This window comes from Amblyraja radiata, chromosome 19, assembly GCF_010909765.2.
Source record: "Amblyraja radiata isolate CabotCenter1 chromosome 19, sAmbRad1.1.pri, whole genome shotgun sequence".
In the NCBI taxonomy this organism is placed as follows: domain Eukaryota; kingdom Metazoa; phylum Chordata; class Chondrichthyes; order Rajiformes; family Rajidae; genus Amblyraja; species Amblyraja radiata.
The window spans coordinates 5,007,544-5,024,388 of record NC_045974.1 but is presented as its reverse complement, the minus strand read 5'-3'; the positions used below and the strand labels follow the sequence as shown (position 1 = coordinate 5,024,388).

At 42.0% G+C, this 16,845-nt stretch overlaps 1 protein-coding gene across 1 annotated transcript in view; it reads right to left on the bottom strand.

Annotated features, from left to right (window-relative positions):
* The window catches only part of cacna2d4 (calcium voltage-gated channel auxiliary subunit alpha2delta 4), a 177,337-nt gene that overhangs the window by 31,761 nt on the left and 128,731 nt on the right, over positions 1-16,845 (bottom strand). The window contains exons 32-37 of the mRNA XM_033038369.1: positions 14,346-14,416; positions 11,308-11,383; positions 9,779-9,831; positions 7,691-7,746; positions 6,889-6,909; positions 3,907-4,024 (exon numbers count right to left, since the gene is read on the bottom strand). Coding sequence (XP_032894260.1) covers positions 3,907-4,024; positions 6,889-6,909; positions 7,691-7,746; positions 9,779-9,831; positions 11,308-11,383; positions 14,346-14,416 — 395 coding nt within the window. The remainder of the gene's footprint in view (positions 1-3,906; positions 4,025-6,888; positions 6,910-7,690; positions 7,747-9,778; positions 9,832-11,307; positions 11,384-14,345; positions 14,417-16,845) is intronic.

Sequence of the window (16,845 nt, the reverse complement as noted above, 5' to 3'; positions counted from 1 at the left end):
TTTTTTAACATGTAATTAAAATTCTTTGATTACAAGGAAATGGCATGGGGATAAGATTTATTTTCTAATCTTTCCCCTCCTTCAAGGATTCCTATGTGATTTTTTAGATGGCTCACTCTACCAGGATACACTGATTGAAGAATATGTCACAATAAGAAATGAAAATAGTGCTTAATAGAAATGTAAAATTATCAGGATGAATAGATGGTGCTGCATCTAGCAATAAAGTCTCTCAAGTATGGGCAGATTCGTGGACAAGGAGGGCATGAATAATTTTCATAGCTATATAATTTTAAAACTGCAGTATTTATTTTACAGATTACATTTGAGAGTTGATTTCTGCTCAAAACTGTCAAGTCTCTGAGCTGATAGGAGATCCCAGAATACTTTCGCAATGCCGCAGTGGCCTACATTCTTTACTTAAAAAAAAATTGATTTATGAAGTTACTGTAAAATAGGTCACATTGTTGGAAAATGTTAAGGATTCCTTTAATTAGAATTCTATGTCAAAATGCTTTTTCATCTTAAACTCAAAATATGCTAAGAAATCCTGACATTAAATTCCAAGTACAAATCGATCAAATTCACCATTGATACTCTGTTGACTTTTAGACACACTGAATTGGTGTGCGGGGCTATTGGAGTACCTTGGTCTAGGGTTCATCTAGATGTATATTCACAATCCCTCATCTATTCAGAAATGTGGGGCTAACAGTGGACTAACTAGTTCGCCTGGTTAAAGTTCATTTGTGATAATCTGAGTCATACCCAATAACACACAACATAGGCTTTTTCACTGTGACGTTAAACTAAACTAGACTAAACTAAAATAGCCTAGATACATGTGTACAGCTCAAATGATCTAACAATAGGGCAACATTATAAAATTATTTGAATGTCTTTTCTATGCTGTAGAGTTCTCAAGGTCCACTTGCTAAGCAAAATGAATACAATTTAAAGAGTGAACATTTGTTGATACTGTTTAGCTACGAAAAGTAGAGTATTTACTGATACTGTTTAGTTAAGAAAGTAGTCGGTTAAAATCGCACTACAACTCCTTTTGCAGACCCTGGGTGAACTTTTGTGCCTATAGGGGGGTTGCACGAAAGGTCACTGGGTCATAGGGCTCGACGCACGGAGCCGCTAAATCCAACTGGAAGACATCCGTCACTTCCGGTATATGTTATTAATGCTAGAAACGCGTACTTTCCTACCTGTTAAAAACCGCCAAAATGTTGAATTTGTGCGCTGAAAAAAATTGTGGGAGTCGGGGTAAGTGTGAGAGACATGTACCCAACTTCAGAATTCCAAACGTGAAGCGAAATGAAGGTATAGAGAAGCGAGAGCTGAAGGGACTACAGCAGCTAAAGTGCTTGGTAAACATTGAAAATATTGGGAATTATGGCGTTTGATCACTGCATTTCATCAGGTAAGGCATTATTTGTGTTTTTTCTTGATTCCTTTGGTATCTAAAAATTCTCAGAAGTGATAAATCTGGCTGTAAATTTTTCTTCAGATGCGTTTTCATTTTGTATGTAAAAACCCACGAGAACCATGGGCGATTAAAAAAAATTACAGCCAGATTTATCACTTCTGAAACTTTTTAGATGCCAAAGGAATCAAGAAAAAACACAAATAATGCCTTACTGTTGATGAAATGCAGTGAGCAAACGGCCAATGTTCGCCAAGCACTCTGGCTGTTGTTGTCCCTTCAGCTCTCGCTTCTATCTACCGTCATTTCTCCTCACTTTTGGAATTCTGAAGTAGGCTAAATGTCTCACACGCTCATCCCGATTTCCATCATTATTTACAGCGTAAAAATTGACATTTTCGGCGGGTTTTAACGGGCCCGCTACGCTGGAAACAATGGTCAGTGCCTATCTGCAGTTCATCGCGTGTAATCCATTTGGAGTAGCCTAGCAACAGTACGGGTCATGGGTCGTGACCCGACTGCCGTGAAACCTCCCTATACAACTTGACGCTGCAGTTGTATTAATATTACCTAATCTTATTTCAAATGATGAAAACATTTACCTGGGTTTATTATAATGAGACAGTTTCACCCAATGGCAACAAACCCTACTGACTGCATTTCAGCTGCAGAGAAAACATTTGCTCAGCTTGTTTGTCTTATAATTCAGAATATTTTTCTACAGAGGGCACTGCAGCCCAAGTTTCTACCGACAGAGCTGCAGTACTCAGATAAAGGTGGCAAACATTAAGCTTGTGGCCAGCAGGTGCTGGCTGAAAACCCATCAGAGCAGGAAAGAGAAAAGGCTATGAATCCTCCAGGCTCCAGTTACAGCCACTGGAGAATATCAATTAATATTAAATGAAGGCTCCAAAGAGGATTTATGTCGAGGGCTGTTCTAGCTCTGAAAGAAACAAATCAATTCTTTTGGGTCATTATTCTTTGCTGTTACTTGGGTAGAATATATTTAATTTTTGCCCATTGTCCTCCACATCCAGCAACTTTATATAAATATAGGCTGCATTATTAATGCTAAATGCAGAACCTGCTTTTGTGCTTCAATCTTGATTCAGCTTCAGAAAAAGCTCAGCCACTTGTAGCCTCATAAACAGATATGAATGATAATGTAATAAAGTGCAAAGTGCACACGCCCAATGTTAAAGAGAATTTACTGCAGATGCGTGAAGTCTCAGACTGAACAGAACATGGTGGAACTATTGAAGCATTAGTGAAGACAGTTCCAACAGTCACACTGGCACATGCGTGCCGCTCATATGCCATATTTACCACCCCTAAAAAAACCTTCTACTCACTAGTGATGATGATCCAGGTCAGAAATGTCATGCAATTTGCAGATTCATCTCACTCACACGAATAACTCACTCTCCAAACACATTGTGACACAAGCTGGGTCAGTGACTGAGAAGATCAATTCTACAGGCTTCATGACATTTTGCCGAGCACTTCTATTGATTTTACAGAAACTCTTTTAATAAACATCAGTAATGACCTTGTCCTGAATTGCTTTTGAATTTTTTTTGATGCTAAAGGTAGAACCTGCTTTTGTGCTTTAACCAAGATTCAGCTTCAAAAATACTAGTTAAGAGATACGGCGTGGATACAGGCCCTACAGCCCACTGAGTCCGCGATGACCAGCGATCCCCGTACACGAGTTCTCTCCTACCCACTAGGAACAAATTAAAGCAACCAATTAACCTCCAAACCTACACTTCTGTAGTCGGAGAGTAAAGGGCTTGTCCCACGATGCTAGTTCACCCAAGAGTTCTCCCGAGTTTTTAAAAAAAAATCGAACTCGTGGTAAGTACGTAGAATGTACGTAGCGGGTACATCGGAGCTCGTGGGTGTCTCGTCGCGGCTCGTAATGCTAACGGCAGGTACTCAGGAAACGCGGAAACTCGTGCAGTTTTTTCAACAGTGCGAAAAATTTCCAAGAGTCAAAAAATACTCGTGATGAGTTACCACGAGCTTGATTTTTTTAAACTCGGGAGAGCTCTTGGGTGAACTCACATCGTGGGACAGGCCCTTTAGCAATCTCACCCCGTGTCTTATCAATAATAGATTTTCATGAAGAAGTCTTAATGGTAAACAGTTGTTGCATTCTCATTCTGTGCTGTTTTAATGTGTCTTCTTAGGTGTGGTTCATTTCTGGTGAAATTCTGCACTTCACTCCAGCAGAGTGAAGCACTGAAAGGAAAGGTCCAACATTTGCTGATATTGGCAGCAACGACTTCTTCATGAACATCTATTATTGATAAGACATAGAAAAGAATGACAGATAGAAAAGATTTTGTAGGCTAATTGTCAATTGATGGAATGTCCTGTTAGATTCTTGTTCTCATTCTATTTCCCCTTGCTCCGTTATTGAGTCGCAGTACAAGTACAAAAAGATACAAGTGAGTAAAAAGCATCCTTACTTCTGACAGTCACCGCAATCAATATATCCATTGGTTTCTTTGATGGTGGGGTCATTTACAAATGCTGGATACTCTGTGTCGCAGGGCTGGAACGCATCCAATTTCCGGTGTTTATGACCTGTGAATGATAGTTGAAGTAGCATTAACCACCAGTCGAAAGGTTCAGGATGAAGTTCATAGTTGTGTTTAAAGTAGAGACTAGGAATCCTATACTGAATAACACAATTCCTAACTCTGCAAAGGCTGTTCACCTTCTACAAGGCTCAAGCCAGAAGAGTGATGAGATATTCGCCACTTGCCTGGACCAGTGCAGGTTCAACAACACGCAAAAATTCTTGACACCATACAGTACATAGGCACTGCATATACAACCATTCACTCACTCCACAACGGACGTACAGTGGCAGCAGTTTGTACTATCTGCAGGATGCACTGTGGTAACGCACCAAGCCAGCACCTACCGAACACCTACTAGCCCTGTCCCACGGTACGAGTTCATTCCAAGAGCTCTCCCGAGTTTAAAAAAAATCAAACTCGTGGTAAGCACGAAGAATGAACGTAGCGGGTACGTCGGAGCTCGGGGACGTCTCTTAACGGCTCGTAACGCTAACGGCAGGTACTCGGGAAGACTCGCTAACGGCAGGCAAGCACGGGAAGACTCGTGAAGATTTTTCAACATGTTGAAAAATGTCCACGAGAGCCCCGGGTACCGACGAGTGGCCATTACCGTAAATCTCCGAGTTCGAATCAGGTCAAACTCGGGAGAACTCTTGGAATGAACTCGTACCGTGGGACAGGGCTTTAACCTCTACCAGCTGGAAGGAAAAGAAAGCAAGAGCATCGTAGTACCACTGCCTGGAAAATGTATTCCAAGAATCAAGAGTGTTTTATTGTCACATGTACTGAAATGGAACACTTGCAGCAGCACAACACGTTGGCCACACAACATCCTCCATTGGAAATTTAGCACCGTTTCTTCACCATTTTCGGGGGGATTCTCCAGACACACTTCAAGAAGTGCAGCTGTTCAAGAAGGCAGCTCACTACCACCTTCCCAAGGGCAGCTAGGGATAGGTAATTAGTTGCTGGCTCAGCCTGTGAAGCCCACATGCCTCGAATGAATAAAAATGAGCAACGTTCTTAGAGGTATTTACTAACTGACTTGCTTCCTAAATGCAATGAGAGAAGATTTTAAATGGGAGGAGTCAAACGAAAAGTTATTGAGGGTAAGGACCAGCTCCGCTAGTCTGAAGAAGGGTCTCGACCCGAAACGTCACCTATCCCTTCGCTCCATGGATGCTGCCTCACCTGCTGAGTTTCTCCAGCATTTTGATCTACCTTCTGCTTCCTAAATGCAGATCAGTTGCCTGATCTTCTACCTGGCTCCATAAAAAGTTACTACTAAAATGAGATGACTGGAGTTGTATTTGAAGTTTACTACATATGTCTCCCATCTTAGTGATATCATTTTCTGCCCTGAATGTCATGTGAAGTCATAGTTAATCAGCACTGATATGGGCCCTGTGGCCTGCCACATCCATGCTAATATTTTTGCCCATCTAACAGTAATCCCATTTACCCACATTAAGTCTATTTTCTTAATGCCTTGTCTATGTAAGTGCTTGTCTAAATGTCTCTTAAACATAGTTATTGCATCTAATTCCACTGCCTCCTCTGGCATTGAATTCCAGATATCACACACACACACACACAAAACAAAAATCTTTCTTCTCAAATTCCATTTAAAAGTTCAAGTTCAAGTGACAGCTCCTTCCTGTCACTTTAAACCGATACTCTCATGTTTTTGATAGGGTATGGGAAAAAGATTTGGACTATATACCATATCCATGTCTCTTACAATTTTGTAAATGACCATCGGTTCACTACTGAGCTTCTACACTCCAGAGAAAACAAACCCAGTCTATCCAATATTTTTCCATAACTAAAGTCCCCATTCCAGGCACCATCCTTCACACTCTCTCCAGTGCAGCCCCATCCGTCCTACAGTGTTTAACTAGAGCTGCACACAATACTCTAGGTGGGGGTCTAACCAGTATTTTGTGAAGCTGCAACACAAAGTCCTGACGTTTACAATGTTTCCCCAACCCAAGGCAAGCATGCCATAAACCTTGTTCACAACTCCATCTATCTGATTTTCAAGCAATTTCAGGCATTTATGAACATAGAAACATAGAAAATAGGTGCAGGAGGAGGCCATTCGGCCCTTCAAGCCAGCACCACCATTCATTGTGATCATGGCTGATCATCCCCTATCAATAACCCGTGCCTGCTTTCTTCCCATATCCCTTGACTCCACTAGCCCCTAGAGCTCTATCTAACTCTCTCTTAAATCCATCCAGTGACTTGGCCTCCACTGCCCTCTGTGGCAGGGAATTCCATAAATTCACAACCCTCAGGATGAAAAAGTTTTTTCTCACCTCAGTCTTAAATGACCTCCCCTTTATTCTAAGACTGTGGCCCCTGGTTCTGGACTCGCCCCAACATAGGGAACATTTTTCCTGCATCTAGCTTGTCCAGTCCTTTTATAATTTTATATGTTTCTATAAGATCCCCCTCATCCCTCCTCAACATGAACCTCAAAGTTCCTCTGTTCACTGACAATTGTCAGTGCCCCACCCTATTCTCAAACTGCATCACTTCAGGCTTGTTCGGATTAAATTCCATTTGGCCATACGCCGCCCAGCTTTCTATCTGATCTATAGGCTCCTGTAGCCTTGGTCAACCTTCCTCACTATCCACAACACCACCAGAGGAGTTTTAAAGAAATGAATTGCAAGTTGCAATTGACAAAAGATGTTTTCGTTTTTATTTTGAATAAGTACAATATATTTTATGAACACATAAAAATAATTAAGTTTTTTACAATCTAAGCAGAATCAAATTCATTTCTAAATGTGAAAAGCGTAATGCGTTATTATAATAATGCAATGTAGATGTGAATGACCTGGGGGAGACACTTACCAAAATGGAAGACGGACTTGGCTGAGCAGGTCACATGACACGTTGAAAAGGGAAAGCAACAGTTCACATGATGATCACAGTCACATGATGAGCGGCAAAATGGATGATAATAATTTATGGAGCAAATGTGTGAAAGAGACAGAGACAACAGAATTAGAATGAGAATGATATCAAGTTTGCCAGCCAGAGGCCTGAAGAAGGATTACCTACACGCAGGAACTGCTGTTCTTACTGAATGTAAATGAGCTGATCCTGTTTGTGTTTCAGCATATTTGTTGGTAGTTTTTGAGTCGGTTTATGACTTGGTATTATCAACTTTTTAGTTTGTTTTATAGAAATCTGCAAAATACCAATGGGCGAACATGATGATCCCAGTTTTCTTGGGATTCCTTTCACGCATGACCACTGGGCTATTATTGAAATCCAGTTCACTCTTTCCTCTTCTTTTAGTCAAGTTACCCCCTTTAGATAGAATTGAGAACGACCAAATATCAGCTCTTTCACATTCACAGAAAAGTTCCATTGACAACTGATGGACTTCTATTTTAACAAATTTATGCCTAACAAAACTCGATGATTGCTAAATGACTACAAAAGCTTTTTGTTGGCATCTTAAAAAAGACATTAGACGAGCAAAAGAACCATGATACCAATTTCTGTCTGGATATTGCATTTACAAATACAAATACATTTGAAAATGGAGCAGATTCCCCCAAAAATCTCAGTTCAATAGCTCTGTTTACAAAAATGTAGTAGACAACATAGCTTCATCAGCTTATATAAGCAAACATCTTTTACTTACCATTTACCATGTTATCTACATTCCACAGGCTACAAATATGGAATTCAACCAAAACTCTGCAAAATTTAAGGAGATATTGTCTCACAGATTATCAACAACCTCATGTTACACCACCAGTACCCAAGGGACATATTACAATGCATCACTTGATAGAAATAATATGAGACTGTATGGGCTCTTCTCTTTCCAAGACTGGATGTTTTCAAGAGAGAGTTAGATTTAGCTCTTAGGGCAAAAGGAGTCAAAGGGATATGGGGAAAAAGCAGGAACTGGGTATGGATTTTAGATGATCAGCCATGATCATATTGAATGGTGGTGCTGGCTCGAAGGGCTGAATGGCCTACTCCTGCACCTATTTTTCTATAATGCCTCCTCCACTGCCAAACTGGAGGAAGAGCATCTCATATTACACTAGGTAGTTTGCAACCTAATGGTATGAACATTGACTTCTACAATTTCAGGTAACTAACCTCGAGTCAGTAGAGTCAAGAGTGTTTTATTGTCATATGTCCCAGATAGAACAATGAAATTCTTACGTGCAGCAGCACCACAGAATATGTAAACATAGTACACTGTAAACAATATAATAAACAAGAGAGAAAATAAAGTTCAGAGAGTGTGTATATATATATATATACATATGCTCCCCTACAAACTACTGCCCCTCTTCTCACCCCCTCCTTCTTTCCCTCTCTCTTCCCTGTCCGCCATAATATATAAAATATATTATAATGAAAAGATGAAACAATATCTTTAGTTAAATATTTAGATATTTTATATATTTACATTTGTAGTAAGGGCATCACTGGAAATTCATAAGATAGACAAAATTTGCTGGAGTAACTCAGCAGGATAGGCAGCATCTTTGGAGAGAAGGAATGGGTGATGTTTCGGTCAAGACATTCCTTCTCTCCAGAGATGCTGCCAGTCCCACTGAGCTACTCCAGCATTTTTGGTCTCTTTGGTTTAAATCAGCATCTGCAGTTCCTTCCTACACTGGAAATTCTTTGCCTATTGCCCATCCTCAGTTGTCCTGGGGGAATTTTTAGTGCACATGTTTAGTGTAGGAATGGACTCACATGTGGGTTAGAATACCTAGTTCCACGGATCCTTCCCCTCCCTCCGTTTAGCATGTGTGATGGATGAAAGAACACATCACTCTGCACTGATAAGTAACAGGACAACATTTCCACACAAAAATGTTCAATAACCACTGGAAGTTATGCAGGCCTGATGTTCAAATGCCAAAATAGAACTTTTATTATTTTTGATTTTGGACCAAATGAATGGTGTTAGGGATCAACTACACGCACATGGCATCTGGCTGGTGTTACATGTGTAGCGGCACCTAGTGGTGGGGCTGGGTATTCAGAACCCTCGTCATTGGTCGGGTCTGTCACGTGACCGGGGGGGGGGGTTTGTTCACGGGTTTTTGAGCGTAATCAGTAGTTAGCGCTCCTCGCATCGACAGGAGCTGTAATCGTTAGTTCTAGACTAGGTACACTGTGTTTCGAGCATTTGTTTTTGTTAATAAATAATATTTCGCTCAACCTGCCTGGTCTCACTACACATGCATGAAATGTGGGCCATTTCCTACGCCACAATATAAGCACAGAAGTTGAAACTTCCACAGGTCTGCTAGTCCCAGTAAATACATCAGGAGCTCATTCAGGAACCAGCCGCACCTTAAGAAGTATCTAATGTCTTGCATTTATATAAACATATGTAAACAAGGAAACTGCTTATGTAAAGTGCCAAACATTTCTTCAGGACGCCATAACAAATTGTTTGATAAACTTTACTGCATGGAGCAGAAAAATCTGACAGAAATATTTATTATTATAACCATATTGGCACCAAGTGAAACTAATATAATGACATGCCCCGGTAAGGTTCACATTACTGCGCAGTTGCACGTTCTTTCTGGAAACAAACTTTACAAATATTTGACAAATAATCTCCCGTGAAAACAGTGCCCCTTTTCAACCTGTAGAGTTTATATTCTTTATAGAGTTAAATGCATTACAGATAACCATTTCTGAAAGTCATACCATGCCCACATTTGGTTCTAGTATAATATGTACGTACGTGAATAAGTTGCTCAGGAACCATCTTACAGCAGCAAAGAAAATATATAAGGGCTAAAGAGAGAACAAAGAAGACATTAGACTAATACTAAATCATTTCCTTTGTATACAATATTAAGTTGAAAAATACTGCATATAGATTATGGAAGAATATGGCTATTTTTTTACTCGTGGCCATTTTTCATCAAGCTGAAAAAACGTCCTGACTTACTTGATGCCCCGAGTACCTACAGCTGGCATAACGAGCCGCTACGATATATCCACGGACTCCTATAGCCTCCTACGGACTCGTTACGAACATTCTGCGAGTTTGAAAACTCGGGAGAATTCGTGAATAACTCGGGAGAATTCGTGAATAACTCGGGAAAGTGGGACAGGCCCTTTAGTGTGTGTGTGTGATGCTGCAGGCCGCATCCCCCCCACCACCGCAAACGCGTGTTGAGGGGACGGGACCGAACGAGTCCCACTTGCTCTAGTTACTTTTAAAGTTATCTGTTCAAATCTCCCAATGACAACCTGGTGTCCTTTAAATAAGAAGAAAAGAAACAAACCGGGGCGTGGGTTTTTAGTTTTACTAAGACTACTCAACGACAGTCCTAGTGCGGAGAATTCTGCTCCAATATATGGTTGAAGGAAAGTGATGCCCAATACGGAATGTTATTTAATGTGCTGGATATCATCAAAAATACTAATGTGTATCCAAATTTGTGATTGGTGCAATTTCATCTGGAATTGTTCTCGAGCGAGATTTACCCCCTGTGAAATTAAAGTTGCTTGTATCTAAAAAATAGCCAGCATGAGATCCACTGTATCGGATTATGTTCCAGCACGGAAACTGCTCCCTGTAGCACCGTCCACACCTCCAATTCTCCAGCATCTGCCACCTACAACAGCCGTTTCTGCAACAGCAGCTGGTAACATACAACTCATACAAGTTTCATGAATATTTCACTGATGTTAAAGGGGCTGTCCCACTTGGGCGACTTAATTGGCGAGTTTAGAAGAGTTCGAAAAAATGACATGTTGAAGACCTCCTTCGACCTCCTTCGACTATGTTGAAGACTAGCTTCGACTAGCTACAACTAGCTACGACTAACTTCGGGAAAATTGGACACCGAATAGTGGAGAGTGAAGACGACCTCCTTCGATCTCCTTCAACTATGATGAAGACTATCTATGACTACCTTCGACTACCCTCGATTACCTACGACTAACGTGCCGATCTACTACAACTAAACCTACGAGTAAAAAAAGTATCGATTTTTTCCATGGCGACCTTTTTTTACTCGCGGGCATTTTTTAACAGATTGAAATAAACGCCGCCACCTAGCTGAGGCCTCGAGTGCGCGGAGACTACTCTCAAGCATGAAGGAGAGTTACGAAGACCTCCTACGACCTCGTGTCGACTATGCTGCAAGTATGAGTCGAGGGCAAACTCGCCAGAACTTGTGGATTAGGTCGCCCAAGTGGGACAGCCCCTTAAGAGTCCTAAATTAAGCTCCAGCATGTAATTATGAAGCAGATACTCACACTAATCATTGGCTCCGACCCACTGTGATGATCGGAATGTCCTTTGCACATGGCTTGATTGTCATAAAGTTTCACCCTATGATAAGGACAAGTTTGGTTATTAATACATCGGGCAAAAACCAAACCAATGTTGATTTTGTTTACATTTCCAGAGGATTAGGTTAGATTAGAGATACAGTGGCCCATCGGGTCTGCGCTGACCAGCGATCCCCGCACACTTACACTATCCTACACTCACGAGGGACAATTTTTACATTCACCAAGCTAATTAACCTACAAACCTGTACGTCTTTGGAGTGTGGGAGGAAACCGAAGATCTCAGAGAAAACCCACGCAGGTTACGGGGAGAACGTGCAAACTCCGTACAGACAGCACCCGTGGTTGGGATCGAACCCGGGTCTCCGGCGCTGCATTCGCTGCAAGGCAGCGACTCTACCGCTGCGCCACCATGACCACCGGAGAAGGGTCACGACTTGAAACGTCACCCATTCCTTCTCTCCAGAGATGCTGCCTGTCCCGCTGAGTGACTCCAGCTTTTTGTATCTATCTTTGGTTTAAACCAGCACCTGCAGTTCCTTCCTACACGTTAGGAAGGAATCTGTTGGCATTTAGCTATTCAAGTAGAAGTGGGTGCTGGACTTAGCACATGCTGCCAGTCCAGGACTTTGACAAAAATCTGTCTTCTGACTCCCCACTGGACCCCCAGTTGACTGCCACAAAGAGGGTGGGGGGGAGGGGAGGGATGGGGGGTGGGGGGGGGGGGGGGTGGGGGGGAGGGGGGGGGGAGGGGGGGGGGAGGGGTTGGGTGAGTTGAGGTAATTGGTGAGGGGAAGATTTCCACTCAGCCCTGGGTTGGATCTGAGAACCAATTGGGTACATTTTGGATTCTAGGGTTCCCGACCAGCTAAATAAGAGGCTGTGGATTAATAATTTATAATAATTTTCCATCAGAATAATGTTTATGTTGCTTAGAAATTAGAATTACAATCCAGCATAACTGGGTCTGTGGCATTTTGTGATCTAGTGGGGTGCCGCAAGGCTCGGTGCTGGGACCCCAGTTACTTACAATATATATTAACGATTTAGATGAGGGAATTAAATGTAACATCTCCAAGTTTGCTCATGACACAAAGCTGGGGGGCAGTGTTAGCTGTGAGGAGGATGCTATGAGGCTGCAAGGTGACTTGGATAGGTTGGGTGAGTGGGCAGATGCATGGCAGATACAGTATAATATGGATAAATGTGAGGTTATTTACTTTGGTGGCAAGAACAAGAGGGCAGATTATTATCTGAATGGTGTCAGATTAGGAAAAGGGGAGGTGCAACGAGACCTGGGTTTCCTTGTACATCAGTCACTGAAAGTAACCATGCAGGTACAGCAGGCAGTGAAGAAAGCAATGGCATGTTGGCCTTCATAGCGAGAGGATTTGAGTATAGGAACAAGGAGGTCCTACTGCAGTTGTAGAGGGCGCTGGTAAGCACACCTGGAGTATTGTGTGCAGTTTTGGTCTCCTAATTTGAGGAAGGACATTCTTGCTATTGAGGGAGGGCAGCGTAGGTTCACCAGGTTAGTTCCCAGGATGACATATGGTGAATGGTTCGACTGGGCTTGTATTCACTGGAATTTAGAAGGATGAGAGGCAATCTTATAGAAACATATAAAATTCTTAAGGGATTGGATAGGCTAGATGCAGGAAAAATGTTCCCCAATGTTGAATTGAGTCCAGAACCAGGGGTTACAGTTTAAGAATAAGGGGTAGGCCATTTAGGACTGAGATGAGGAAAAACCTTTTCACCCAGAGAGTTGTGAATCTGTGGAATTCTCGGCCACAGAAGGCAGTTCACTGGATGTTTTCAAGGGAGTTAAATTTTGCTCTTAGAGCTAACAGAATCAAGGGATATGGGGGAAAAAGCAGGAACGGGGTACTGATTTTGGATGATCAGCCACGATCATGTTGAATGGCAGTGCTGGCTCAAAGAGCCGAATGGGCTACTCCTGCACCTATTTTTAATGTTTCTATGTTTCTATCTCCAAATCAAAGTACAACTGAAAATGGGATAATTGGAACTTAAACGGCAGAAATGATTAAATGGTCAGGTTTTCCTGATGTATCACAAATTGGAGGGGCATAGGCCAAATGCAGGCAAATGGGACCAGCTCAAATAGCCATCATAGTTGTCATGGCTGAGTTGGGCTGAAGGGCCTGCTTATACATTCCATAACTCTATGATTCCAAACAAGTCTCAGACAGAAGAGAGGTTAAAGTTTGCCCTGGGAAGCTAGAGACAAAGAAGAGGAGGTTTGAGACAATAACAGGATGGTCTCAATCTTTTATGACAACCACTCTTTGCATGGAGAAAATTTCACAGACACACAAATCTTCCCTCGTTGAAATGCTTTTCAAACACTGTCAAAACAGACACAAATTAGCAAATTTATTAATGCCCCTGTCCCACTTAGGAAACCTGAACGGAAACTTCTGGAGACTTTGCGCCCCACCCAAGGTTTCCTTGCGGTTCCCGGAGGTTCCCGGAGGTTTTTGTCAGTCACCTGCTTCCACTACCTGCAACCTCCGGCAACCACCTGCAACCTCCGGGAACCGCACGGAAACCTTGGGTGGGGCGCAATGTCTCCAGAGGTTTCCGTTCAGGTTTCCTAAGTGGGACAGGGGCATAATTAAGACCGCAGTGCCAGCTTTCAGAGTTCAGCTACTTGCCCTGACCTGAGCTTTTCAGCAATTATTATTTAAGTGTTCCAGATTTAATGAAACTGCACCTTCACAGGGCATGCATCTAGACAATAGACAATAGACAATAGGTGCAGGAGTAGGCCATTCGGCCCTTCGAGCCAGCACCGCCATTCAATGTGATCATAGCTGATCATCCCCAATCAGTACCCCGTTCCTGCCTTCTCCCCCTATATCCCCTGACTCCGCTATCTTTAAGAGCCCTATCTAGCTCTCTCTTGAAAGTATCCAGAGAACCAGCCTCCACCTAGGTCTGAATCGTGCAACAAATATAAGGAGGCAACATCTTACTCGTTAAACATTCCCATGTTCACTAGTTGTGTCATCACCGATCCATCCACTTCTCCCAGAAACCTTCCTGTCTGAAAGAGAAATGAAAGAAATTGGGTAATTGTAGCATTTCCTGTTCAGATTGTACTGCTTATCTACTTGTTGTCTAGCTATTTTATTAAAAACCTTTTTAATTTTAGCCTTTGTCCTCGCCCCCACCCTTCCTCATCTCCATTCCCTCAAGTGCAAAGAATGCAGTCACAAACAGCAATTGTGAATAACTGGTAAAGCCAGTCACCAAAGGGTTTGCCTCGACCACATAAAGCTTCCTCCACTGCCTTGTCTTCATTTCTCTGCTGCAAACTGTTTCCTTAAACTTACCCTCCCTGTCACTGCACATGACATCCAACAGCTGCCGAGACTCCGAGTTCTTTGTCGTGAAAGATCGAGACCATCCAGTTATTATCTCGGACTCTCTCTTCTTTATCCTTAAGGGGATGGACAGGCTAGATGCAGGAAGATTGTTCCCGATGTTGGGGAAGTCCAGAACAAGGGGTCACAGTTTAAGGATAAGGGGGAAACCTTTTAGGACCGAGATGAGGAAAACATTTTTCACACAGAGAGTGGTGAATCTCTGGAATTCTCTGCCTCAGAAGGTAGTTGAGGCCAGTTCATTGATTATATTTAAGAGGGAGTTAGATGTGGCCCTTGTGGCTAAAGGGATCAGGGGGTATGGAGAGAAGGCAGGTACAGGATACTGAGTTGGATGATCAGCCATGATCATATTGAATGGCGGTGCAGGCTCAAAGGGCCGAATGGCCTACTCCTGCACCTATTTTCTATGTTTCTAAATTTCTATCCCTAGCTTATCGAGGTAAACCTTTAACCTCTTCCATCTGAGCACTGAACTGGCATTTTTCTCTCAAATGTTCTTACTCTTTCTCCAAGCACAGTGTCCACAAGATCATAATAAAGCTGTCAGTGTGCATATCTGCTCCCTTCCGGGTTTCGGCCCGAAACGTTGCCTATTTCCTTCGCTGCTGCACCCGCTGAGTTTCTCTAGCATTTTTGTGTACCTCCTGCTAGCTGCCTGAAATTGAACCAATCCATTCATTTTAAACCAAGGTCAACATTGGATCACTTTGGATTGCCTATTTCCACCTCCACAACTTCCTTCTGATGCAGCATCAACTCTTCCATTGTCAAAACACATCCATCCCATAGCTATCTCTACACTTGACTATTGCAACAGACTCCTTCATTTTAACTTTGTAAACGTGAGGTTATCCAAAACTATGCTGCCGATATTCTAACCTGCAGCAAATTGTGTTCCCTGAACTATGCAGGTTCCTTGAGCAGATCCTCAGATTTAAATTCTTATCCTCATGATCAAATCCCTTCACCTTCTTATTTGTTTTAGTTATTCACTCTGACCATAGAGCTCTCTGAGACATATATATATATTCTTTCAAGTCTGGACCTGATCATTGCTGAATTTAATTTGGTTCTGTTCTTCTTATCTTCTATCCCGTGTATATATTATCTCCAGTCCCATGAGCCATTTTGTATGATAGCTAATGAATTTGCTTTGAAGGTCTGGATATACTTGTACTTGCCCCAAACCTTCCTACCCCTTCATCTCCTTTGACTCGGTAATTATGTTGACTTTGTCTAATCGTATTCTGACTTTCCAAGTATCTCGATATTATTTCCTTAATGATGTACTCCAGCATTTTGTCGAGAACAGATGTCAGATTAACTGATCTGTAATGTAATTCCTGATGTTTGTCTGTCCCACCCTTTCTAAAATGGTCCACTTATGTGCTATGTAGATCCTTCGCAACTCTCAGGGCACTTTCAGCACTTTACAACCCAATGAATTTATTGTGGAATCTATTTGATCTCATTACATTACAATATGGTTAGTCCTGCAGAATATTTATGTCCATCAAAATTATCTCTTAAGTGAAGGGATGCAAGGAGGAATGACAGAATGGCTGTTAATAATACATTTGCGAATGAGAGTACGTGTTATGTGCTGCAACTGCTCTGCTTATGAAAGAGTTAGCATTCATAAGTAAAGGTTTTGACTTATGAAGCTACTAATTCAGTGAAATTGCAGTTTATCACACATAGCTGCATTGCCATGGCAACCACCAATTAGACATTCCCCATTTTGGTTCTGTAAAGTTAGTTTGACTGCAAGTGTGAATATTCAGAGGCAGAGATCTTAATTTACATATTTTACAATATACACATCAACTATTTTCGCACATGGAGTGAGAAATAGTTGATGTGTGACTATGGTAACAGTTACTTTCTATTTAATCTCCAGAGGGTCTCATGACCCTTCGGAAAATGTTTGGAAGCCTAATTATCCTTGCTTAAAGTATTCTTCAACTATGTTCCTCACATATGAGTACACAGACAATAGACTATAGACAATGGACAATATGTGCAGGAGGAGGCCATTCGGCCCTTCGAGCCAGCACTATTAAAAACATAGAAACATAGAAACTAG